Source organism: Callithrix jacchus, chromosome 22 (genome assembly GCF_049354715.1).
Source record: "Callithrix jacchus isolate 240 chromosome 22, calJac240_pri, whole genome shotgun sequence".
NCBI lineage: Eukaryota > Metazoa > Chordata > Mammalia > Primates > Cebidae > Callithrix > Callithrix jacchus.
The window spans coordinates 4,661,506-4,682,846 of record NC_133523.1 but is presented as its reverse complement, the minus strand read 5'-3'; the positions used below and the strand labels follow the sequence as shown (position 1 = coordinate 4,682,846).

Sequence of the window (21,341 nt, the reverse complement as noted above, 5' to 3'; positions counted from 1 at the left end):
GGTGAGGGTATGCCACACAGAAAGGAAGCATGAGGGCCGTGTATGGTGGCTCATGCCTGTGATCCCAGCACTTTGGGAGGCCGAGGCAGATGGATCACTTAAGGTCAGGAATTCAAGACCAGCCTGGCCAAGATGGCAAAACCCTGTCTCTTATGCTGGGAACTTTGTTGAGAGAGAAAAAAAAAAAGAAACCCCGTCTGTACTAAAAATGCAAAATTAGTCGGGTGTGGTGGCGCGTGCCTGTAATCCCAGCTACTCAGGAGGCTGAGGCAGGAGAATTGCTTGAACCCAGGAGGCGGAGGCGGCAGTGAGCCAAGATCATGCCACTGCACTCCAGCCTGGGAGACAAGAGTGAAACTCCATCTCAAAAGAAAAAAAAAAGAGACAGGGTCTCACTCTGTCATCCAGGCTGGAAAGCAGTAGCTGACGATGCCTCACTGCAGCCTCCTGGGCTCAAGTCATCCTCCCACCTCTGGCTCCCAAGCTGGGACTAGAGACCCATACGACCACAACCAGCTAACTTTAAAAAAAAAATTTTAATTCTAATTTTTCATCATTTTATGTTACACAAGCGGGTCTCAAACTCGTAGCCTCAAGCAATCCTCCCATCTCGGCCTCTCACAGTGCTGGAACTACAGGCATGTGACACTCCACCCCTGGCCCATCCCTTTTTTAGATTGTGTGTGTGTGTGTGTGTGTGTGTGTGTGTGTGTGTGTGTGTGTACAGGCATGCTGTTTCAGATAATGGTATGGAAAACATTACTACCTCTTACATTTCTACCTAGCCATAGGCCTCTAAAACACATTTTTCAAAGCAGAATTACACGGTCATGAGTAGATCAAACAAACAGGCAGAATTTGTGTGTCTACCAACAGTGGAGTGACAGTCTACTCCCTGACCTACCTCAACCTTTTAGAATTCTTGGCCAACTTTACAGGGGAAATAAATAGCGTCTCGCCATGGCCTCAGTTTTTATTTTCTTTCTTCTATGAGTTTTTCTTGTGTGTTGCTTTTTTTAAATTTTAGATGGAGTCTCGCTCCTGTCGCCCAGGCTGGAGTGCAATGGCGCCATCTCAGCTCACCGCAACCTCTGCCTCTGGTTCCCAAGAGTTCTCCTGCTTCAGCCTCCCGAGTAGCTGGGATTACAGGCACCCGCCGCCACACCCAGCTAATTTTTGTATTTTTCGTAGAGACGGGGGGGTTTCACCACGTTGGCCAAGTTGGTCTTGAACTCCTGACCTCAGGTGATCCGCCTGCCTCGGCCTCCCGAGTAGCTGGGATTACAGGCACCCGCCGCCACACCCAGCTAATTTTTGTATTTTTTGTAGAGACGGGGTTTCACCACGTTGGCCAAGTTGGTCTTGAACTCCTGACCTCAGGTGATCCGCCTGCCTCGGCCTCCCCGAGTGCTGGGATGACAGGCGCGAACCACCATATCTGGCTCGTCTGTGAATTTCCCGATTTGCAACAGCTCTTTATATAACAGACACAGTCATCACGTGTCATGTCAAAGACACTTCCTAGTCATCTGCCTTTTAACTTCTAGGATGTATTTATGTAATATAGTCATACTATTTAGGTAATCGAATCGCTTTTCCTTTGGGGTTTACGACGGGTTTTATGCTGAAAAAGTCCGTCTCCATCCTGTAATCAGGGGCCAAGCAAATGTTGAGCCATCACATACTTTTGCAAATAAAATTCACAGCAACGCAGCCTTATCTATTCACGTACATATGGTCTGTGGCTGAATTTGTGCTAAGACGCAAGAGCTGAACAGGTTCTCTGAATAGACTATGTTACCTGCATAGCTGAAGAAATCTGTTTTGGAGGTGTTTTTTTGGTTTTTTTTTGAGACAAGATCTGTCTGATGCTCAGGCTGGAATGCAGTGGTGCAATCTCAGCTCACTAAAGCCTTGACCTCCTGGGCTCCGGTGATCCTCCCGTCCAGCCTCCTGAGTAGCTGTGACTACAGGAACGTGCTAACACATCCAGCTAATTTTGTTATTTTTACTTTTCGTAGACAGGGTCTCGCTACACTGCTCAGGCTGATCTTGAACTCCTGCACCTGGGCGATCCTCGAGCCTTGGCCTCCTAAAGTGCAATAATTACAGGCATGAGCCACCAGGCCCAGGGTCATGCCTGTAATCCCAACACTGGGAGGCCGAGACGGGAGGATCATTTGAGGTCAGGAGTTCGAGACCAGCCGGGCCAACATGGCAGAATACAGAAAGTATTTACTAAAAATACAGAAAGTAGTCAGGCAGGGTGGCAAACACTTGTAATCCCAGCTACTCATGAGGTTGAGGCAGGAGAATCCCATGAGCCCGGGAGGCCGAGGTTGCAGTGAGCTGAGATTGTGCCATTGCACTCCAGCCTGGGCTACAGAGAGAGACTGTCTCAAAAAGAAATGAAAAATAAATACCTGTTATCTGGCCCTTTATAGGAAAGTTTGCTTTCATCCATCTGCATGGCTCACAATGTGCGGCACACAGCAGGCTCACTGGCTCACACCTGTGATTCTAGCGCTTTGGGAGGCCACGGTGGACGGATCACCTGAGGTCAGGAGTTCAAGACTAGCCTGGACAATATGATAAAACCTCATTTCAAGCCGGGCGCAGTGGCTCACGCCTGTAAGCCCAGCACTTTGGGAGGCCGAGGCGGGTGGATCACAAGGTCAAGAGATTGAGACCATCCCGGTCAAGGTGAAACCCCGTCTCTACTAAAAATACAAAAATTAGCTGGGCATGGTGGTGCGCACCTGTGATCCCAGCTACTCGGGAGGCTGAGGCAGGAGAATTGCTTGAACCCAGGAGGCAGAGGTTGCGGTGAGCCGAGATTGCGCCATTGCACTCCAGCCTGGGTAAGAAGAGCGAAACTCCGTCTCAAAAAAAATAAAAACCTCATTTCAACTGAAAATACAAAAATTAGCCAGGCCTGGTGGCATATGCCTGTAATCCCAACCTCTCAGGCAGGAGAATCGCTTGAACCCAGAAGGCGGTGGTTGCAGTGAACTGAGATCCCACCACTACACTCCAGCCTGGGGGAAAAGACAAGGGAGGAACGAAACGGAGGCCATCTCTATGTTCCACCACGCTCCTAATGAGACTATCACTTGCTGGACGCGAGGCCCAGAACAGAACCAAGGACCGCGCAGATGTGTGCCAGCGTGGAGTCAGAAGGCCGATTCCGCGGACCTGTTGGTGTTGGTGAGCTTCTGATCACAGGACTGTTCTGCGGTCCTCTTGTTGCCGGAAAGATCTCGGCCACCACTACCTGTATATGTGAAAAAATTCCCATGGTCCTGAAACAGACAAGAAGGCTGGGTGAACCCTCTGCAGAGGCCAAAAAGAGACTCCACTGAAAACCAACCCCAGCCCGGGGACAGCTACTTTCAAAGACACAAAGTAACAAGTGTTGGTGAGGATGCCGGGAAAGTGAGGGGAAAGTGAAGCCCTTGGTGAACCGCTCCTGGGAATGAAGAACATCGAAGTGGCCGGTCATGGTGGCTGAAGCCTGTAATCCCAGCACTTTGGGAGGCTGAGGCAGGTGGATCACGAGGTCAAGAGATCGAGACCATCCTGGTCAACATGGTGGAACCTCATCTCCACTAAAAATACAAAAAATTAGCTGGGCATGGTGGCACATGCCTGTAATCCCAGCTACTCGGGAGGCTGAGGCAGGAGAATTGCCTGAACCCAGGAGGTGGAGGTTGCGGTGAGCCGAGATCGTGCCATTGCACTCCAGCCTGGGTAACAAGAGCGAAACTCCGTCTCAAAAAAAAAAAAAAGAACTTCGAAGCGACTGTAGAAACAGAGTGATGTGTCCTCAAGAAACTAAACGGAGGGCCACACGCGGTAGCTTGCACCCGGAACCTCAGCATTTTGGGAGGCTGAGGCAGGAAGATCTCTTGGGCACAGGAGTTTGAGATCAGCCTGAGCAACATGGTGAAACCCCATCACCACAAAAACATACAAAAGTTAGCTGGGCGTGACGGTGTATGGCTGTAGTCCCAGCTTCCTGGAAGGCTGACCTGGGAGGATCACTAGAGCCCAGGAGTTCGAGACCAGCCTGGGCAACCTAAGGAGACCGACCCCATCACCGCAAAAAAAAAAAAAACGAAGATGAGCTGGGGGTGGTGATGCATGTCTGCAGTCCCATAGTCCCAGCTACTTGGGAGGTGGACACGGGAGGATCACTAGAGCCCAGGAGGTGGCAGCTGTAGTGAGTTGTGATCACAGCACTGCCCTCCAGCCAGTGACAGAGTAAGGCCCTGTCTCCAAAAAAAAAAAAAAAAAATGTACTAAACATAGAATTACCATAGGACCCATGAATTCCATTTCTGGGTATACACCCAAAAGAACGAAAAACAAGCCGGGTGCAGTGGCTTATGCCTGTAATCCCAACACTTTGGGAGGCCAAGGCAGACAAATCAGATTGAGACCATCCTGGCTAACATCGTGAAACCCCGGCCTACTAAAAATACAAAAAAATTAGCTGGGCGTGGTGATGTGTGCTTGTAATCCCAGCTATTCAGGAGGCCGAGGCAAGAGAATCGCTTAAACCTGGGACACAGAGGTTGCAGTGAGCCAAGCTCACACTACCGCACTCCAGCCTGGGCTACGAGAGCGAAACTCCATCTCAAAAAAACAAAAAAGTGGGGGCGGGGGTGGGGAAGAAACGCTAGCGCCCATGGATGGACGGACAGATAAAAACAGTGTGGTCCCGAGGTTGGGAGTTCAAGACCAGCCTGACTAAGTCGGTGAACTCTCGTCTCTACTAAAAATCACCAAAAAATTAGCCAGGCATGGTTGCACATGCCTGTAGTCCCAGCTATTTAGGAGGTTGAGGCAGGAGATTTGCTTGAAGCCGGGAGGTAAAGGTTGCAGTGAGCCGAGACCGTGCCATTGCACTCCAGGCTGGGTGACAGAGTGAGACCGTCTCAAAAGAAAGAAACAAAGGAAAAACAGCATGGTCCGTCCACACAGCAGAATAGGACGCGGCTGTGTAACAAAAGGGAATCCTGACACGTGCGCCAAGGTGGGCAAAGCAAGGGCGTCAGGCTGAGCGACAGAAGCCCGGTAAGGGACGACACGCCCGGCGTGATCCCACCCCTCGGAGGTCTCCAGAGGTGTCCGACTCACAGAGGGAGAAAGGATGGGGGGGTGCCGGGGACTGGGACAGGGCGGGGAGTGAGTGTTTCGTGGGGACGATGTCTTGGGGAGAAGGGGAAAAGTTCTGGGGACGATGCTGGGGACGGTTGCACAGCAATGGGGTATCCTTCATGCTGCTGGGAACTGAGCACTTACAAACGGCCAGGACGGGAAATTTTGGTGTATGGATTTTATCACCAGTCCAAAAAAAAAAAAAAAAAATAGAGCAGCCCTCCTCACCCCTCCCCGACACAACACACTCACCACGTCATCCTCGTAGCCCCCGGCCAGGACGAGGGAGTACGCTCCGTCGTTGCTCCGGCCGTGAATGCCGGCCACGTGGGGCCGATGGACACCCGACTCGCTGACCTAAGGATGCCACCAAGACACACATGGCGTCCTCTGCAATGTTGCTTCCGAGAAAGCTCCACCCGCCCTCCTCCTCCTCCCGCCCGAGGACCCAGTGGTCTCACTCTTACAGCAAACGCGTCAGGCCTGCAGGCCACCTACTATAAGTGCTGCTCGGCCAGAGACAGCTAGAGTTTCAGCCGTACCATGACAACAGCTGGCGTGAATTCCAGCCCCATCACACATGCATGGGCGGCCTCACTGCTGATCTCTCATGAGCACATCGGCTTCTAGAAAGTGGGCGTGACGTGGCTGGGCACAGTGGCTCACGCCTGTAATCCCAGCACTGTGGGAGGCTAAGGTGGGTGGATCACTTGAGGTCAGGAGTTCAAGACCAGCCTGGTCAACAAGGTATAACCCCGTCTCTACTAAGAATACAAAAATTATCGAGGTGTCTGAGATCCCAGCTACTGGGAAGCTGAGACAGGAGAATCGCTAGAACCCGGGAGAGGGAGGTTACAGCGAGCCAAGATTGTACCACTACACTCCAGCCTGGGCAACAAGAGTAAGACTTCATCTCAAAAAGAAAACTGGCCAGGCGCGGTAGCTCACACCTATAATTCCAGGACTTTGGGAGGCTGAGGCAGGCAGATCACAATGTCAAGAGATCGAAACCATCCTGGCCAATATGGTGAAACCCCGTCTCTACTAAAAATACAAAAATTAGCTGGGCGTGGTGGCGGGTGCCTGTAATCCCAGCTACTCGGGAGGCTGAGGCAGGAGAATCACTTGAACCGGGGAGGGTGAGGCTGCAGTGAGCTGACATTGCGCCACTACACTCCAGCCTGGGGGACAGAGCAAAATTCTGTCTCAAGAAAAAAGAAAAAAAAAAAGCAAAGTGCCATGACGGACTGAGTTTTAAATGAGGTTATGATATAAAAGCTTTCACTAGGCGGGGGAGGCCCGGCCTGCCACTCACTTCACAAGACGCCCCGAGAGGGCCTGGCCTGAGCACGGAAGATACAGGGCTGTGCTGGGAGCTCAGTGCGTCTCACGCGGGACAATCCTGCCTCCGAGGGGATACTCAGACTTCTCCAGACATTTCTGGTTGTCATGACATGGAGTGGGTGGGGGCCAGGGACGCTGCTCAGCACCCACGGTGCCCAGGACGGCCCCACCCCAGACAATCATCTGGCTCCAACGTCCCTAGTCCCTAGTCTGCTGTGACATGCAGCCCAAGCTGACAGCAGCCAGCACCGTCAACGCCCAGTCACAGATCACAACCAGGGCTGAGATGGGTCCCTTTCGGCAGATGCCACCTCCTCCCTGGGACGGGAGCTTTGGAAATGACCCGACACGCCTCTGAGCAGAGGAGCACCGGTCCCCGCCCCCGAGGAGTGATTTCAGGTCCCTGGTGAACAGAGGAGTTAACCCAAACCTGCAGGCTTTCCGCACCCTTCCTCGGGCAGCCGAGGCACCGCTGGGATCCCGTAACCACCCGTAACCACCCGAAACCCTGGCTGGCCGCGCCAGGAGAAACTGCCCCAGAAAAGCAGGAGGAGCCCGCGTGGCCCCCAGAGCCCCAGGATACTGCAGGTACCTGGACACGGAACCGCCACATGGTGCCCACGGGGATGCCCGGGATGGGTCCGTAGTGGTTGGACGGGACGATGGTGCACTCCTTGGTGCGGCCCACACACGCCATGCCCTGTCCGAGTCACAGACACAAAAGAATGACAGCGTGAGCCCCAGCAGGCAGGGAGGGGCTGCAGGCGCGTGGGGAGGAGAACCCGCCTCACCTTGCCCCAGTCCCGCTGTGAGGACGACGTGGCCGACGCCATCTTCGCCTTCTTTTTGCTCTCTCTCAGCCTCTCACCCGCCAGCACCACCTCACTGGCGTCATTCCGGCACTCAGGGCAGTACCTGTGAGGTTGGGATCATCACTGCCACACCCAGCCTGGCAGACATCCCAGCCGACCAGTGCCCTCTGCCCACACACCACAGACATGGCTGTCCCCGCCTGGCACCATTACCATCCTGCCCTGTCCACATCACAGGCCACTTGGTACACAAGGCCGTTTACATTTAAATCCATTCTAACTAGGCTGGGCCCAGTGACCCACACCTTGATCCCAGCACTCTGGGAGGCTGAGGCAGGTGGATCACCTGAGGGTCAGAAGTTCAAGACCAGACTGCCCAACATGGTGAAACCCCATCTCTACTAAAAATATAAAAATTAGCCGGGCACGGTGGTGGGCACCTGTAATCCTAGCTACCGGGAAGGCTGAGGCGGAGGTTGCAGCGAGCCGAGATCCCACCACTACACTCCAGCCTGGGCCACAGAGCAAGACTCCATCTCAAAAAAAAAAAAGAAAGAAAGAAAGAAAAAGCAGGTTCTCCAAGGGTCTTCCGCTGAGAATCCCATGGATCTTCTAACAGTGAGAGAGAACATGATGTGGGATGTGGGAAAGCCACCAGCAGATTCCACGGGTGCCTCCTCACTGCTGTGGACTCAGTTTCCCCATCTCCACGATGGGGTGCAGGGCAACAACACTACCTACTCCTGCACTGGAGGAAGAAATGACCACGAAAAGACAGGTCCTCAGACCCGAGCCTAACGCGTTGCCTCTTCCCCATCCACATCCGCAGTTATCATCACGTGCACCAGGAACACAGTGGCTTCGAGACCACCCCTCGCAAAAGCTGTGAAGCCCTCTGCGCTGTTCTCTGTCCGGCCACAGGTCTCGCCCACTCACAGAATACAGGGAGATTTTCTCACCCCCTATTTCATTCTTTAAAGAAACAGGATCTCATTCCCATCACCCAGGCGGGAGTGCAGTGGTGTAATCACAGCTCACTGCAGCCTCAACCTCCCGGGCTCCAGCAAGCCTCCTACCTCTGCTTCCAAAGTGGCTAGGACCACAGGTGAGCACCACCACACCCAGCAAGTTTTCTTAAATTTTTTGTAGAAATGGAGTCTCCAGTCTGGGCGTGGTGGCTCACGTCCGTAATCCCAGCACTTTGGGAGGCTGAGGCAGGCAGATCAGAAAATTGAGGTCAGAAATTTGACACCATCCTGGCCAACATGGTGAAACCCCATCTCTACTAAAAATACAAAATTTAATACAAAAATTAGCCGGGCATGGTGGCAGGTGCCTGTAGTCCCAGCTACCCGGGAGACTGAGGCAGGAGAATCGCTTGAACCTGGGAGTCAGAGGTTGCAGTGAGCCGAGATCGTGGCACTGCATTCCAACCTGGGCAACAGAGCGAGACTCTATCTCAAAAAAATAAAAAATAAAAACAAACAGGGTCTTCCTATGTTGCTCAGGCTGGTCTTGAACCCCTGGGTTCCAGCGATCCCCCTGCCTCGGCCTCCCAGAGCACTGGGATTGAAGGTGTGAGCTCCCTCGCCCGCCCCTTGCCTGTTTCTTCTCACTGCCCCTCTGGGGGTTTGTGGAAGGAGATGTGGTCTCCCTGCGCTGGGCAGGGCCGCACTCACCACTCGTCCTCGCTGGGAACGCTGCTGAGGGGAGGCTGCAGGCAGTAGATGTGGAAGGCCATGTCACACTCGTCACACATGAGCTGCTTGTCGGGGTCCTGCCGGCCGCCGCACAGGTGGCAGGCGCAGACCCGGCAGAGCCGGTTCACATCGTCCTTGCAGTGCTTGCAGGACGGCCCGCTCTTCCCTGGGCACGGGGCGGCAGGGTCAGCTCCGGCGGGGCCCGGCCAAGCCAGAGACGGGACAGGAGCCCCCACCACGCGCCCACCTCGGAAGACAGGGAAAGGCAGGCTCAGAACTCACGTCTCATGGGGTTGTCCACCATGGGACTCCCTTCGCCGGGACGCTCAATCTTGAAGACTTCATCCACGAAGATGATCCGACAGTCATTCAGAGAATCATCCCTGCAAGGAACGAGGGCGCTGGAACATTCCGGCTGCCTGACCCCACCGAGGCCTCTACACCTACCCTCGGGGGCGCTTCCAGGAGCCTGGAGCATCAGCTCAGCCACGCCCCTAGCCATCAAAGCCGCAGGCATCAGAAGCAAGACAAAAACATGGAAGCCAGAGTGTCACTGCAGGAAGCGCTGGAGAGAATGAGTTTAACCTTCGGGTGAGGAGCACCGATTTAACACACCTGGACAAGCAAGACTCATAAAGGTTGGCCGGGCACTGCGGCTCACGCCTGTAATCCCAGCACTTTGGGAGCCCAAGGCAGGCAGATCACCTGAGGTCAGGAGTTTAAGACCAGCCTGAGGCTGGGCGCGGTGGCTCAAGCCTGTAATCCTAGCATTTTGGGAGGCCGAGGCGGGTGGATCACGAGGTCAAGAGATCCAGACCATCCTGGTCAACATGGTGAAACCCTGTCTCTGCTAAATATACAAAAAATTAGCTGGACATGGTGGCGCCTGCCTGTAATCCCAGCTATTCGGGAGGCTGAGGCAGGAGAATTGCCTGAACCCAGGAGGCAGAGGTTGCGGTGAGCCGAGATCGCACCATTGCACTCCAGCCTGGGTAAGAAGAGCGAAACTCCGTCTCAAAAAAAAAAAAAAAAAAAAAAAAACCAGCCTGGCCAACACAGTAAAACCCTGTCTCTCCTAAAAATTCGAAAATTCGCTGTGAGTGGTGGGGCACGCCTGTAATCCCAGCTTCCCGGGAGGCTGAGGCAGGAGAATCATTTGAGCCTGAGAGGCAGACGCTAAAGTGAGCCAAGACGGCACCACTGTACTCCAGCCTGGGCGACAGAGGGAGATTCAGTCTCATCAAAAAGAAAAAGGAAAAAAAGGCAACGTTTGATCCAGTGGCCTACAGGAAAATACAAGAACTCCTGTGAGTGAAACTGATCCCCGAAATCAACAAATCGACATCTCCATAGGCAAGGTCCGAGAGAAACAGCATTTGAGCCATGAACGCAGGCTGCATGTGTAATTCTACATTTTCTAACAAGCACGTGTGAGAGTTAAACATGGGTGGAGGTAATTGGAAAATGTCTCACGTAACCCAGTGTAGACAAAAGATCATTTCAACGGGGAGTGAATATGAAACATTACTAATGAGCTGCTTCACATTCTGCCTCTGTGCCAGGTCTCTGAAAGCCCGTGTAGTTTACACTCACAGTACATTCCAGGTCCTCCTGGCCACGTTTCAAGTCCGGCACATGTGGCCCGTGGCTATGGGACAGTGTGGGAACACATTGACCCGCCAGCTCACAGGTGGCACATACGTCGGCATCAAGTGACACCTCCTGGACATCGATACAGTCTGGACAGAGCCATTTGTACCCCCTGGGACAAATGACCAGAATTCCTCAACAAATAAAGGGTTAGGGAGGAGGAGGCTGAGGCAGGAGGCTGGCCTTGGCCCAGGAGTTCCAGGCTGCAGTGAGCTGTGATTGCACCACCAAACTCTGTCTAGGTGAGAGAGCAAGACTCCATTTCCAAAAAAAGAAACATTCTGTGTTTTTTGAGACAGAGCCTCTCTCTGTCACCCAGGCTTGAGAGCAGTGGCATGATCTCGGCTCACTGCAACCTCCGCCTCCTGGGTTCAAACAATTCTGCTTCAGCCTCCCAAGTAGCTGGGATTACAGGTACCCGCCACCACACCCAGCTAATTTTTTTGTTTTGTTTTGTTTTGTTTGAGATGGAGTTTTGCTCGTTACCCAAGCTGGAGTGCAGTGGAGCAATCGCGGCTCACTGCAACCTCTGCCTCCTGGGTTCAAGCAATTCTCCTGCCTCAGCCTTCCGAGTAGCTGAGATTACAGGTGTGTGTCACCACGCCTGGCCTATTTTTTCATATTCTTAATAGAAATAGGGTTTCACCATGTTAGCCAGCTGGTCTGGAACTCCTAAGTGATACACCAACCTCGGCCTCCCGAAGTGCTGGGATTACAAGCATGAGTCACCACACCCGGCCAAAAGAAACATATTCTAAGGCTGGGTGTAGTGGCTCATACTTATAATCCCAGCATACCTTGGGAGGCTGAGGCAGGAGGATCATTTGAACTTCAAAGTTCAAGACCAATCTGGGCAATGTAGAAAGACCCCATCGCTAGTGAAAAAAAAAAAAAAAAATTGCCAGGCATGCTGGTGCACACCTATGGTCCCAGCTACTTGGGAAGCTGAGGTGGGAGGACTGCTTGAGCCCAGGAGGTTGGGGCTACAGTGAGCTTAGAGCTTGTCACTGAACGCCAGACTGAGCCACAGAACAAGACCCTACCAAAAAAAAAAAAAAAAAAAAAAGAAGAAGAAAAAAAACCTAACCAAAACAAAACTGTGTTATGCAGGGTGGGATGGCTCAGGCCTGTAATCCCAGCACTTTGGGAGGCCGAGGCAGGTGAATCACCTGAGGTCAGGATCACTGGAACGCAAGAGGCAGAGGCTGCAGTGAGCTGAGGTCAGGCCACTGAACTCCAGCCTGGGTGACAGAGCAAGACTCCGCCTCAAAAACATAAATTAAAGGCCAGGTACAGTGGATCACGCCTGTAATCCCAGCACTTTGGGAGGCTGAGGCAGGTGGATCACGAGGTCAAGAGATCGAGACTATCTTGGTCAACATGGTGAAACCCCGTCTCTACTAAAAGTACAAAAAATTAGCTGGGCACGGTGGCACGTGCCTATAATCCCAGCTACTCGGGAGGCTGAGGCAGGAGAATTGCCTGAACCCAGGAGGCGGAGGTTGCGGTGAGCCGAGATCGCGCCATTGCACTCCAGCCTGGGTAACAAGAGCGAAACTCCATCTCCAAAATAAATAAATAAATAAATAAATTAGTTAATTAATTAAAATAACTGTCTTATTCTTGCTGTACAAATAAATGAGCACGGAAAGGTCTAAGATCCTAGTAATAAAAGTGGCAAAGATTCACAAAAATGAAGAGAAAACCCATAAATTACCAGCATCGGAAGAAGACAGGGATCTCACTGGATCCTCGAGCATCAGAGAATAAAGAAACACGAACGACTTGATGCTCAGAGAAACCAGCTAATTCCCCAAACCCAGAAAGCACTTAAGCCCAACCATGAGGAGACAGCCCAGACGGCCCTATAACCGTCGAAGAAATTCAATTCATAAAGCTTCCCCCAAAAGACATCTCTAGATCTCCATAAACACTAAAGATTTTTTTTTTTTTTTTTTTGAGACGGAGTTTCGCTCTTGTTACCCAGGCTGGAGCGCAATGGCGTGATCTCGGCTCACCGCAACCTCCGCCTCCTGGGTTCAGGCAATTCTCCTGCCTCAGCCTCCCGAGTAGCTGGGATTACAGGCGCGCACCACCAGGCCCAGCTAATTTTTTGTGTTTTTAGTAGAGACGGAATTTCGCCATGTTGACCAGGATGGTCTTGGATCTCTTGACCTCGTGATCCACCTGCCTCGGCCTCCCAAAGTGCTGGGATTACAGGCATGAGCCACCGCACCCAGCCTAATTTTTGTATTTTTAGTAGAGGCAGGGTTTCACCACGTTGGCCAGGCTGGTCTCAAATTCCTGACCTCAAGTGATCTATCTGCCTGGGCCTCTCAAAATGCTGGAATTACAGGCGTCCGCCACTCTGCCCGGACCACGATATCATTAAAGAATTCTATGAAGGCCGGGCACGGTGGCTCACGCCTGTAATCCCAGCACTTTGGGAGGCCAAGGCAGGTGGATCACAAGGTCAAGAGATCGAGACCATCCTGGCCAGGGTGAAACGCCGTCTCTACTAAAAACACAAAAATTAGCTGGGCGTGGCGGCGAGTGTCTATGGTCCCAGCTACACAGGAGGCTGAGGCAGAAGAATCACTTGAACGCAGGAGGCAGAGGTTGAAGTGAGCCCAGATTGCGCCACTGCACTCCAGCCTGGCAAGAGAGCAAGAGTCCATCTCAAAAAAAAAAAAAAAAGAATTCTATGAAACATTTAAAAAATAATTAACTTCAATTTTACAGTCTCTTTTGGAAGACAGAAAGAGGAGCAAACATTTTCCAGCTCACGTTATGAGGCGAGTATTGAGCAAACCAACAAAGATCAATCCAAACAAGAAAACCACAGACCTCTGTTTCTTAGTTAGTCCAATCCTCAACTGACTGCGAGGAGCGGCTCACGCCTGTCATCCCAGCACTTTGGGAGGCCAAGGCAGGCGGATCACCTGAGGCCGGGAGTTCAAGATCAGCCTGGCCAACATGGAGAAACCCTCCTCTACTAAAAATACAAAAATTAGCTGGGTGTGATGCTGCTGGCCTGTAATGCCAGCTACTTGGGAGGCTGAGGCAGGAAGATCCCTTGCATCCAGGAGGCGGAGGTTGCAGTGAGCAGAGATGGAGCCACTGCACTCCAGCCTGGCTGACAGAGCAAGACTCCATCTCAAAAAAAATTAGTCATCAGCATTTAAAAATCAGATTCCGGCCGGGCACGGTGGCTCATACCTGTAATCCCAGCACTTTGGGAGGCCGAGGCGGGTGGATCACGAGGTCAAGGAATCAAGGCCTTCCCGGCCAACATGGTGAAACCCTGTCTCTACTAAAAATACAAAAATTAGCTGGGCGTGGTGGCATGCGCCTGTAGTTCCAGCTACTTCGGAGGTTGAGACGGGAGAATTGCTTGAACCCGGGAGGCGGAGGTTGCAGTGAGCTGAGGTCACGCCACTGCACTCCAGCCTGGCGCCTGGCGACAGAGCAAGACTCTGTCTCAAAAAAAAAAAAAATCAGATTCCATGTAACAATCCAGATAGTTTGTTTCTCAGAAAACCTCAGGCTCAGAACTGCCCCATCAGAGAAAAAAATGCCAGTTCCACACCATACCCTGGCCACGCCCTGGAGACCCAGAACCAGGAGGCTCCCGCAGCCCCGGCCACTCCTATCCCTGCCCTGCAGCTCACTGACCTCCCCGCCGGGCCGCACATGTGCCATCAACATCCCCACCCAGGACCTGTCCTTGGCACACTGTTGCCCAGACGCTCGGGTTTATAGACAATCTCATGGGCTATCACTCAGCCACAAAGGAAGGAAATTCCGAGCAGGTTACGGTTCTGTGCACCTCAAGGACATCACCCTTAGTGATGTCAGGGAGCAGATGCCCCCGGACAAACCCCGTGTGGTCCCATTCCTAGGCGGTGCCCCGAGTCATCAGATTCACAGAGATTGAAGGTAGGGTGGGGGGTGACCGGGGCTGGGGAGTGAGTCTTTCATGGGGTCACAGTTTCAGTCTGGGAAGAAGAGAAAATGCTGGAGGTGGCTGCATGACAATGGAAGTGCACTAAACTGTAGCCTGAAACACGGTGCAAATGGTCGATTTTCAGATGGGCGCAGTGGCTCACACCTGTAATCTCAGCACATTGGGAGGCCAAGGCGGATGAATCACTTGAAGTGAGGAGCTCAAGACCAGCCTGGCCAACATGGTGAAACCCCAACTCTACTAAAAAAAAAAAAAAAAAAAAATACACATATTAGCAGGGTGTGGTAGCACATGCCAGTAATCCCAGCTACTTGGGAGGCTGAGGCAGGAGAATCACCTGAACCTGAGAGGCGGAGGCCGCAGTGAGCCAAGATCAAGCCACTGTACTCCAGTCTGGGCGACTGAGGGAGACTCTCTTAAAAAAAAAAAAAAAAATTTCACAGAACAAATTCAAAGCAAAAAAAAAAAAAAGGCCGGGCACGGTGGCTCATGCCTGTAATCCCAGCACTTCGGGAGGTTGAGGCCAGCAGATCACAAGGTCAAGAGATCGAGACCATCCTGGCCAACATGGTGGAACCCAGTCTCTACTAAAAGCATAAACAATTAGCTGGGCATAGTGGCGTGTGCGTGCAGTCCCAGCTACTCGGGACGCTGAGGCAGGAGAATCACTTGAACCTGGGATATGGAGGTTGCAGTGAGCCGAGATCACGCCACTGCACTCCAGCCTGGTGACAGAGTAAGACTCGGTCTCAAAAAAAAAAAGTACATTTTCTGTTGTACACAGTTTATCACACACACACACACACACACACACACACACGAGGCAAGGAAGAACAGGGCTCTGCAAAACTTTTCTGCGACGGGCCAGAAAGAAGTATTTTCAGCTTTGGAGGCCACAGAGTCTCTGTGGCAACTACGCAACTCTGCCCTTACAACAGAAAAAAGCAACCACAGGTAGGAAGATGAAAATGGGCGTGGCTACGTCCCAATAAAGCTTTATTCGTCCAAGCAGGCAGAGGCCCGGGGCGGGCCCGTGGACGGCCGTCTGCCTCTCCGAGACCACGCGGTTTGATGTGTTTGTTTACGAACAGAACGTTCCTGGAGAGTGCTGGTCACAGCGGTGTCGCCAGACCGGGAACTGGGTGACCAGGGGAAGGAGGGAGAATCTTCACGTGTGGTCTTGGGTGCTTTCTGAAACCGGACCCAGTAAATGGGACCTATTCGCCAGATTTGAAACAAACAAAAGAGAAAAAGGAAGCTTGACAACTGTGCCTGTCAGGGACTGGGGGTGAGAGACGGTTTCCTGGGCAGAGGTGCCCAAGGGCGCAGTTGGTTGGCCTTAGATCCTTAGCAGTGAGCAGAGCAAGGACTGGACGCCAGAGGGGAGGCAGGAAGGCCAGGCCGGAGGCCAAGGGCCTCGCACACACAGAGCTGGCTGGACGGCTTCAGACCCACTCCGGGGACCCCGAAAGGGGCTGGGCAGCCGGGAAGGGAGGGAAGGAGAGAGGGAGGCTCACCCGAGCACCACGTTGGCGAAGAGCTCCCGCGCCGTCCTGGTCTCACGCTTCCTGGAGATCTCCGCGTCGTACCAGAAGCCCCGCTCCTTGGGGTTGTCGGGGTTGTAGTTGAGCATGACCACTTGGCCCACCTCCAGGTCCTGCCACTTGATGATGGTCCGGGCGCGCGCTCGGACGTCCCTGGAACTCATCTGGACCACGCCGTTCTCCGGGTAGCTGGGAGGAAAGCCCCAGCCTTAGATCCCACGGTAACACCAAGCCTGGTTCCCTCAACGGGAAGCGGCCGAGGTGGAGACAGCCGAGCAGAGGCCCCCTCCCAGCGGGCTCATCTGCTGGTGTTGAGAACACGCAGCTATGTAAGGCATGTTCCAGGTACAGAATTGTTATGCGTTCCCCATGCCCCCTGCAGAAACGAATGTTTAAGCCCTGAGGCCCACACCCACAAATAGGACCGTTTGTGAAAATGGGGTTGCTGTAGGTAGAACCTTTGCAGATGAAATCGTTTCAACACGAGATCACACTGCAGTAGGGTGGGCCCCAATCCGACAGGACTGGTGTCTTTAGAACAAGAGGAGAGGCCAGGTGTGGTGGCTCACACCTGTAATTCCAACGTTTTGGAAGGCCGACGCAGGTGGATCACCTGAGGTCGAGTTCGAGATCAGCCTGACCAACACAGCGAAACCCCATCTCTACTAAAAATACAAAAATTAGCCAGGCATGGTGGCAGGCGCCTGTAATCCCAGCTACTTGGGAGGCTGAGGCAGAAGAATCATTTGAACCTGGGAGGCAGAGGTTGCAGCGAACCAAGATCTCGCCACTGCACTCCAGCCTGGGCAACCGAGAGAGACTGTCTCAAAAATTAAAATTAAATTAAAAATACAAAATTTAGCCAAGTGTGGTGGTGCGCGCCTGTAGTCCCAGCTACTCAGGAGGCTGAGGCAGGAGAACCACTTGAACCCGGGAGGCGGAGGCTGCCATGAGCCGAGATCGCGCCACTGCACTCCAGCCTGGCGACAGAGTGAAAGTGCCCAGTAAACGCTTGTGTAAGGACTGGAGATTGACGTCAGGGTGGGACACGAGAGAGAGAGGACAAACCCAGAAGAAGGAATAAAACAGAAAATCTGAGCCGGGCACGTGGCTCACGCCTGTAATCCCAGCACTTTGGGAGGCCCAGGCGGGCAGATCACGAGGTCAGGAAATCGAGGCCAGCCTGGATTACACAGTAAAACCCATCTCTACTAAAAATACAAAAAAAAAAAAATCAGCTGGGCGTGGTGGCGGGCGCCTGTAGTCCCATCTACTCAGGAGACTGAGGCAGGAGAACTGCTTGGAGGTGGAAGTTGCAGTGAGCCAGGATAGCACCACTGCACTCCAGCCTGGGTGACAAAGTGAGACTTCATCTCACATTAAAAAAAAAAAAAACACACCAGAAAAACTGATGGGGTGGCAGTTTTAACAGCTGAGCAGAGCAGACCTCTCCGAGGAGACGCAGGAGGGGGCAGCCAGCTTCGGGTTCCCAGGCTGGTCCCAGAGTGGGCAGCCTTGTGTGCCATTTAGAAACACGAGGGTGGGGCCCCAGACCCTGATCGCCATCTCGTGACAGTGCCCAGCTCTGGCCTGAACACCCGCAGCCAAGGCCGCGTGCCACAGACCCCAAGTGCCCAGGCCCGCCCCCCCGCAGGACTCACTCGTCGTATTTCACGTGATAAATGACATCCTCCTCCAGCACTGGGCTGGCCGTGGAGCTGCAGGGCTCGTCCCGGGAGGGGGCCTTCCGCATCACCCGGACCACTTGCGCCTCAAACCACGCCCCCATGTTTGTGTCCCGAGCATCGATGTACTCGTTGACCTGCAGGAACGAGGGGACGCTGGGATGCTCCGGAACCGGGGTTCACACTCGAATGCCCACAGCAGGGTCTCTCTTCCAGGCTGGGAACCACTGCCCATGAGAAACCCGGCTCAGCATGGATGACAGGGGTGTGGGGCCGGGGGTATGGACCATCTTAACAAAGGCCCCTGCTGCTCAGCTTTAGCCACAGCTGCTGAGAGACCCTGAGACACCAGAGCTGCCCATTTGTCAAGAGAAGCTGGAAATCCAGGCCGGGCGTGGTGGCTCACACCTGGAATCCCAGCACTCTGGGAGGCCGAGGCATGGGGATGGCTTGAGCCCGGAATTCGAGACAAGCCTGGGCAACATAGTAAGACCCTGTGTCTACTAAAAAATAAAACAGACCGGGTGCCGTGGCTCACAATAATCCCAACACTTTGGCAGGCTGAGGCGGGAGGATCACTTGAGGCCAGGAGTTCCAGACTAGCCTGGCCAACATGGTGAAATTCCGTCTCTACAAAAAATACGAAAATTAGCGGGATATGGTGGCGCACGCCTGCAATCCCAGCTACTCAGGAGGCTGAGACACGAGAATTGCTTGAACCTGGGAGGTGGAGGTTGCAGTGAGCCGAGATTGTACCACTGCACTCAAGCCTGGGAGAGAGAGTGAGACTGTGTATTCAAAAATGAAACAGGGCCAGGTGCGGAGGCTCACACCTGTAATCCCAGCACTTTGGGAGGTCCAGGGGGCGAATCATGAGGTCAGGAGCTCGAGACCAGCCTGGCCAACATGGCGAAACCCCATCTCTAGTAAAAATACAAAAAATTACCTGGGTGTGTTGGTGCGTGCCTGTAATCCTAGCCACTGGGGAAGCTGAGGCAGGAGACTCACTTGAATCCAAGAGGTGGAGGTTGTAGTGAGTCAAGATGGTGCCACTGCACAGTGTAGCCTCGGTGACAGAGCAAGACTCCGTCTCAAAAAATAATAATAAATAAAGTAAAATAAATAAAATAGGGCAGGCGCAGAGGCTCACACCTGTAATCCCAACACTTTGGAAGGCCCAGGCAAGCGGATCACGAGGTCAAGAGATCAAGACCATCCTGGCCAACATGGTGAAACCCCGTCTCTACTAAACATACAAAAATGAGCCGGGCATGGTGGCGCCTGTAATCCCAGCTACTCGGAAGGCTGAGGCAGGAGAATCGCTTGAACCCAGGAGGCGGAGGTTGCAGTGAGCTGAGATCACGCCACTGCACTCCAGCCTGGGCGACAGAGCAAGACTCCGTCTCAAAATAAATAAATCAACAAAACCAGCTGGGCGTGGTGGCTCACGCCTATAATATCAGCTACTCAGGAGGCTGAGGTGGGAGGATCACTTGAGCCCAGGAGTTCAAGGCTGCAGTGAGCTGAGCACACCACTGCACTCCAGGCTGGGTGACAAAGTGAGAGCCTCTCAAAGAAAGAAAAAAAAAAAACACTGGAAACCCAGATCTTTCTGTGGCATTTCCTGATCTTAGGTAGGTGGTGGCAGCCATTCAGAAATGTCACAGGCACTGCAGAGTTCACAGAGAAGACACGTGCAGGCCCCCACACAGGACTCTGCTCTGGGGGGCCGGAAAGGAATCCCAGGGCACCATGTCCCCCTCAAGGAACAAGCAGGAAACCACCCCTTGGCCATTCCTGCCCACCCGGAGCTGGAGAGGGGCATGGGAAGCCCCACCCGTGGGCCCTGGGTATGCAAAGACCAGAATGGCAGGGAGAACGTCCGACCCCAAAGGGGCTGCGGAGAGGAGGCTCACCTTGTACAGCCCCAGCTCCGTCTCATCCCACATGTCCTTGTCCGCCAGGCCCGCTTTGCTGTCCGTCTCAGCGGCCGCCTCGCCGTGGGTGGAGGACTTGTCCGACTCACTCTGGCCCAGGCAGCACCCGGAGTCGGTGTCGGAGAGCTCAGAGTCCCGCTCCTTGGCGCTGTGGGGGAGCACGAGGCTCTGGCGGACCAGGAGCTGAATGGTGTCATTCAGGCGGACCTCATAGTCAAACAGAGTGTGGCCGTCCTCCATCTGCAGGGATACCAGAGGCAGAGGGTGTTCGGCCACCTAGCGCCAGGCAGGCGTCTGTGGGTGCCAGAGACCTGGGGCGTGCCAGGGGGCGGTCCTGCTCACCAGGGGCACAGCAGCCCCTCCCGTCAGGGCCCTGGGCCCCTCTAGCCAACGCTGCTGCTACCACCTGCAGGGTGCACCCAGGAGCACGAAAGATCATCAAGGGGGCACCAGGCACACATGGAGGTCTCCGGACTTTCTCCTCCTTCGTGTTTATGGCAGCTTTTGTGTGACAGTGAACATGTGTCACCTCCGTCCCTGGTTCTCAACCAAACACAATTCAGACCCCGGTGGACGCTGGGCCACGTCTGGGACATCTGTGGTTGTCCCCACTGGGGGAAGCCCTGGCATGGAGTAGGTGGAGGCCAGGGTAGCCGCTCAGCACCCTGCAGTACCCAGGATGGCCCCACTGTCCAGTGCCCAGTGGGAGAGACCCTGTCCCGCCCGGACGGCAGCAGGCACCTGCCAGCATCATGAGCTTCCTGGGTAAGGCTCCAGCTCCAATCGCGTCCGCCACGGCAGCTCCTAAGACCCTCAGCTCCACCTGCCCCATGAGAGCTCTCATCCGGATGCCCTCATCCCCTGGGGCCCGTCCCCAGCCTGCCTCCACAGCCTGCCCCAGGTCTCCTGGCTCAGCAGGTGTGCAAGGAGGAGCTCATCACCTGAGCCCTACCTGACGGACGGAGAAGCCGAGGCATTTTGTCGGAAGCCGCCCCTCCACGCTCCACCGGCACCCGACAAGGACCCCACCTGGTGGTTTACCATCTAGATGTCCCCCAAAATACAAGTTCCACTGCCCTGGTACCATGGACACTGAGGCCAGGTCCTGGATCATTCTCCGGGGTGGGGCCGTCCTGGCCACCGTCCCGACCTGAGCGGCATCCCTGGCCTCCACCTACTCCACGCCAGGAACTCCCGATGCTTGTGACAACCAGAGGTGTCCCCAGACATCACCCAGTAGTATGGGGAGGGTATAAAAACGACCATGGGGACCGGGCGCGGTGGCTCAAGCCTGTAATCCCAGCACTTTGGGAGGCCGAGGGGGGTGGATCACGAGGTCAAGAGATCGAGACCATCCTGGTCAATAAGGTGAAACCCCGTCTCTACTACAAATACAAGAAATTAACTGGGCATGGTGGCGCGCGCCTGTAGTCCCAGCTACTCGGGAGGCTGAGGCAGGAGAATTGCTTGAACCCAGAAGGCGGAGGTTGCGGTGAGCCAAGATTGTGCCATTGCACTCCAGCCTGGGTAACAAGAGCG

General features: G+C 53.8%; 1 protein-coding gene across 5 annotated transcripts in view; it reads right to left on the bottom strand.

Annotated features, from left to right (window-relative positions):
• Positions 1-21,341, bottom strand: part of UHRF1 (ubiquitin like with PHD and ring finger domains 1) — a 49,270-nt gene that overhangs the window by 13,887 nt on the left and 14,042 nt on the right. For all 5 annotated transcript variants that reach the window (XM_035284748.3, XM_035284749.3, XM_035284750.3 and 2 more), the window contains exons 3-11: positions 19,782-20,042; positions 17,842-18,002; positions 16,154-16,369; positions 9,302-9,402; positions 8,999-9,185; positions 7,299-7,422; positions 7,100-7,207; positions 5,416-5,520; positions 3,196-3,302 (exon numbers count right to left, since the gene is read on the bottom strand). In XM_035284748.3, coding sequence (XP_035140639.2) covers positions 3,196-3,302; positions 5,416-5,520; positions 7,100-7,207; positions 7,299-7,422; positions 8,999-9,185; positions 9,302-9,402; positions 16,154-16,369; positions 17,842-18,002; positions 19,782-20,042 — 1,370 coding nt within the window. The remainder of the gene's footprint in view (positions 1-3,195; positions 3,303-5,415; positions 5,521-7,099; positions 7,208-7,298; positions 7,423-8,998; positions 9,186-9,301; positions 9,403-16,153; positions 16,370-17,841; positions 18,003-19,781; positions 20,043-21,341) is intronic.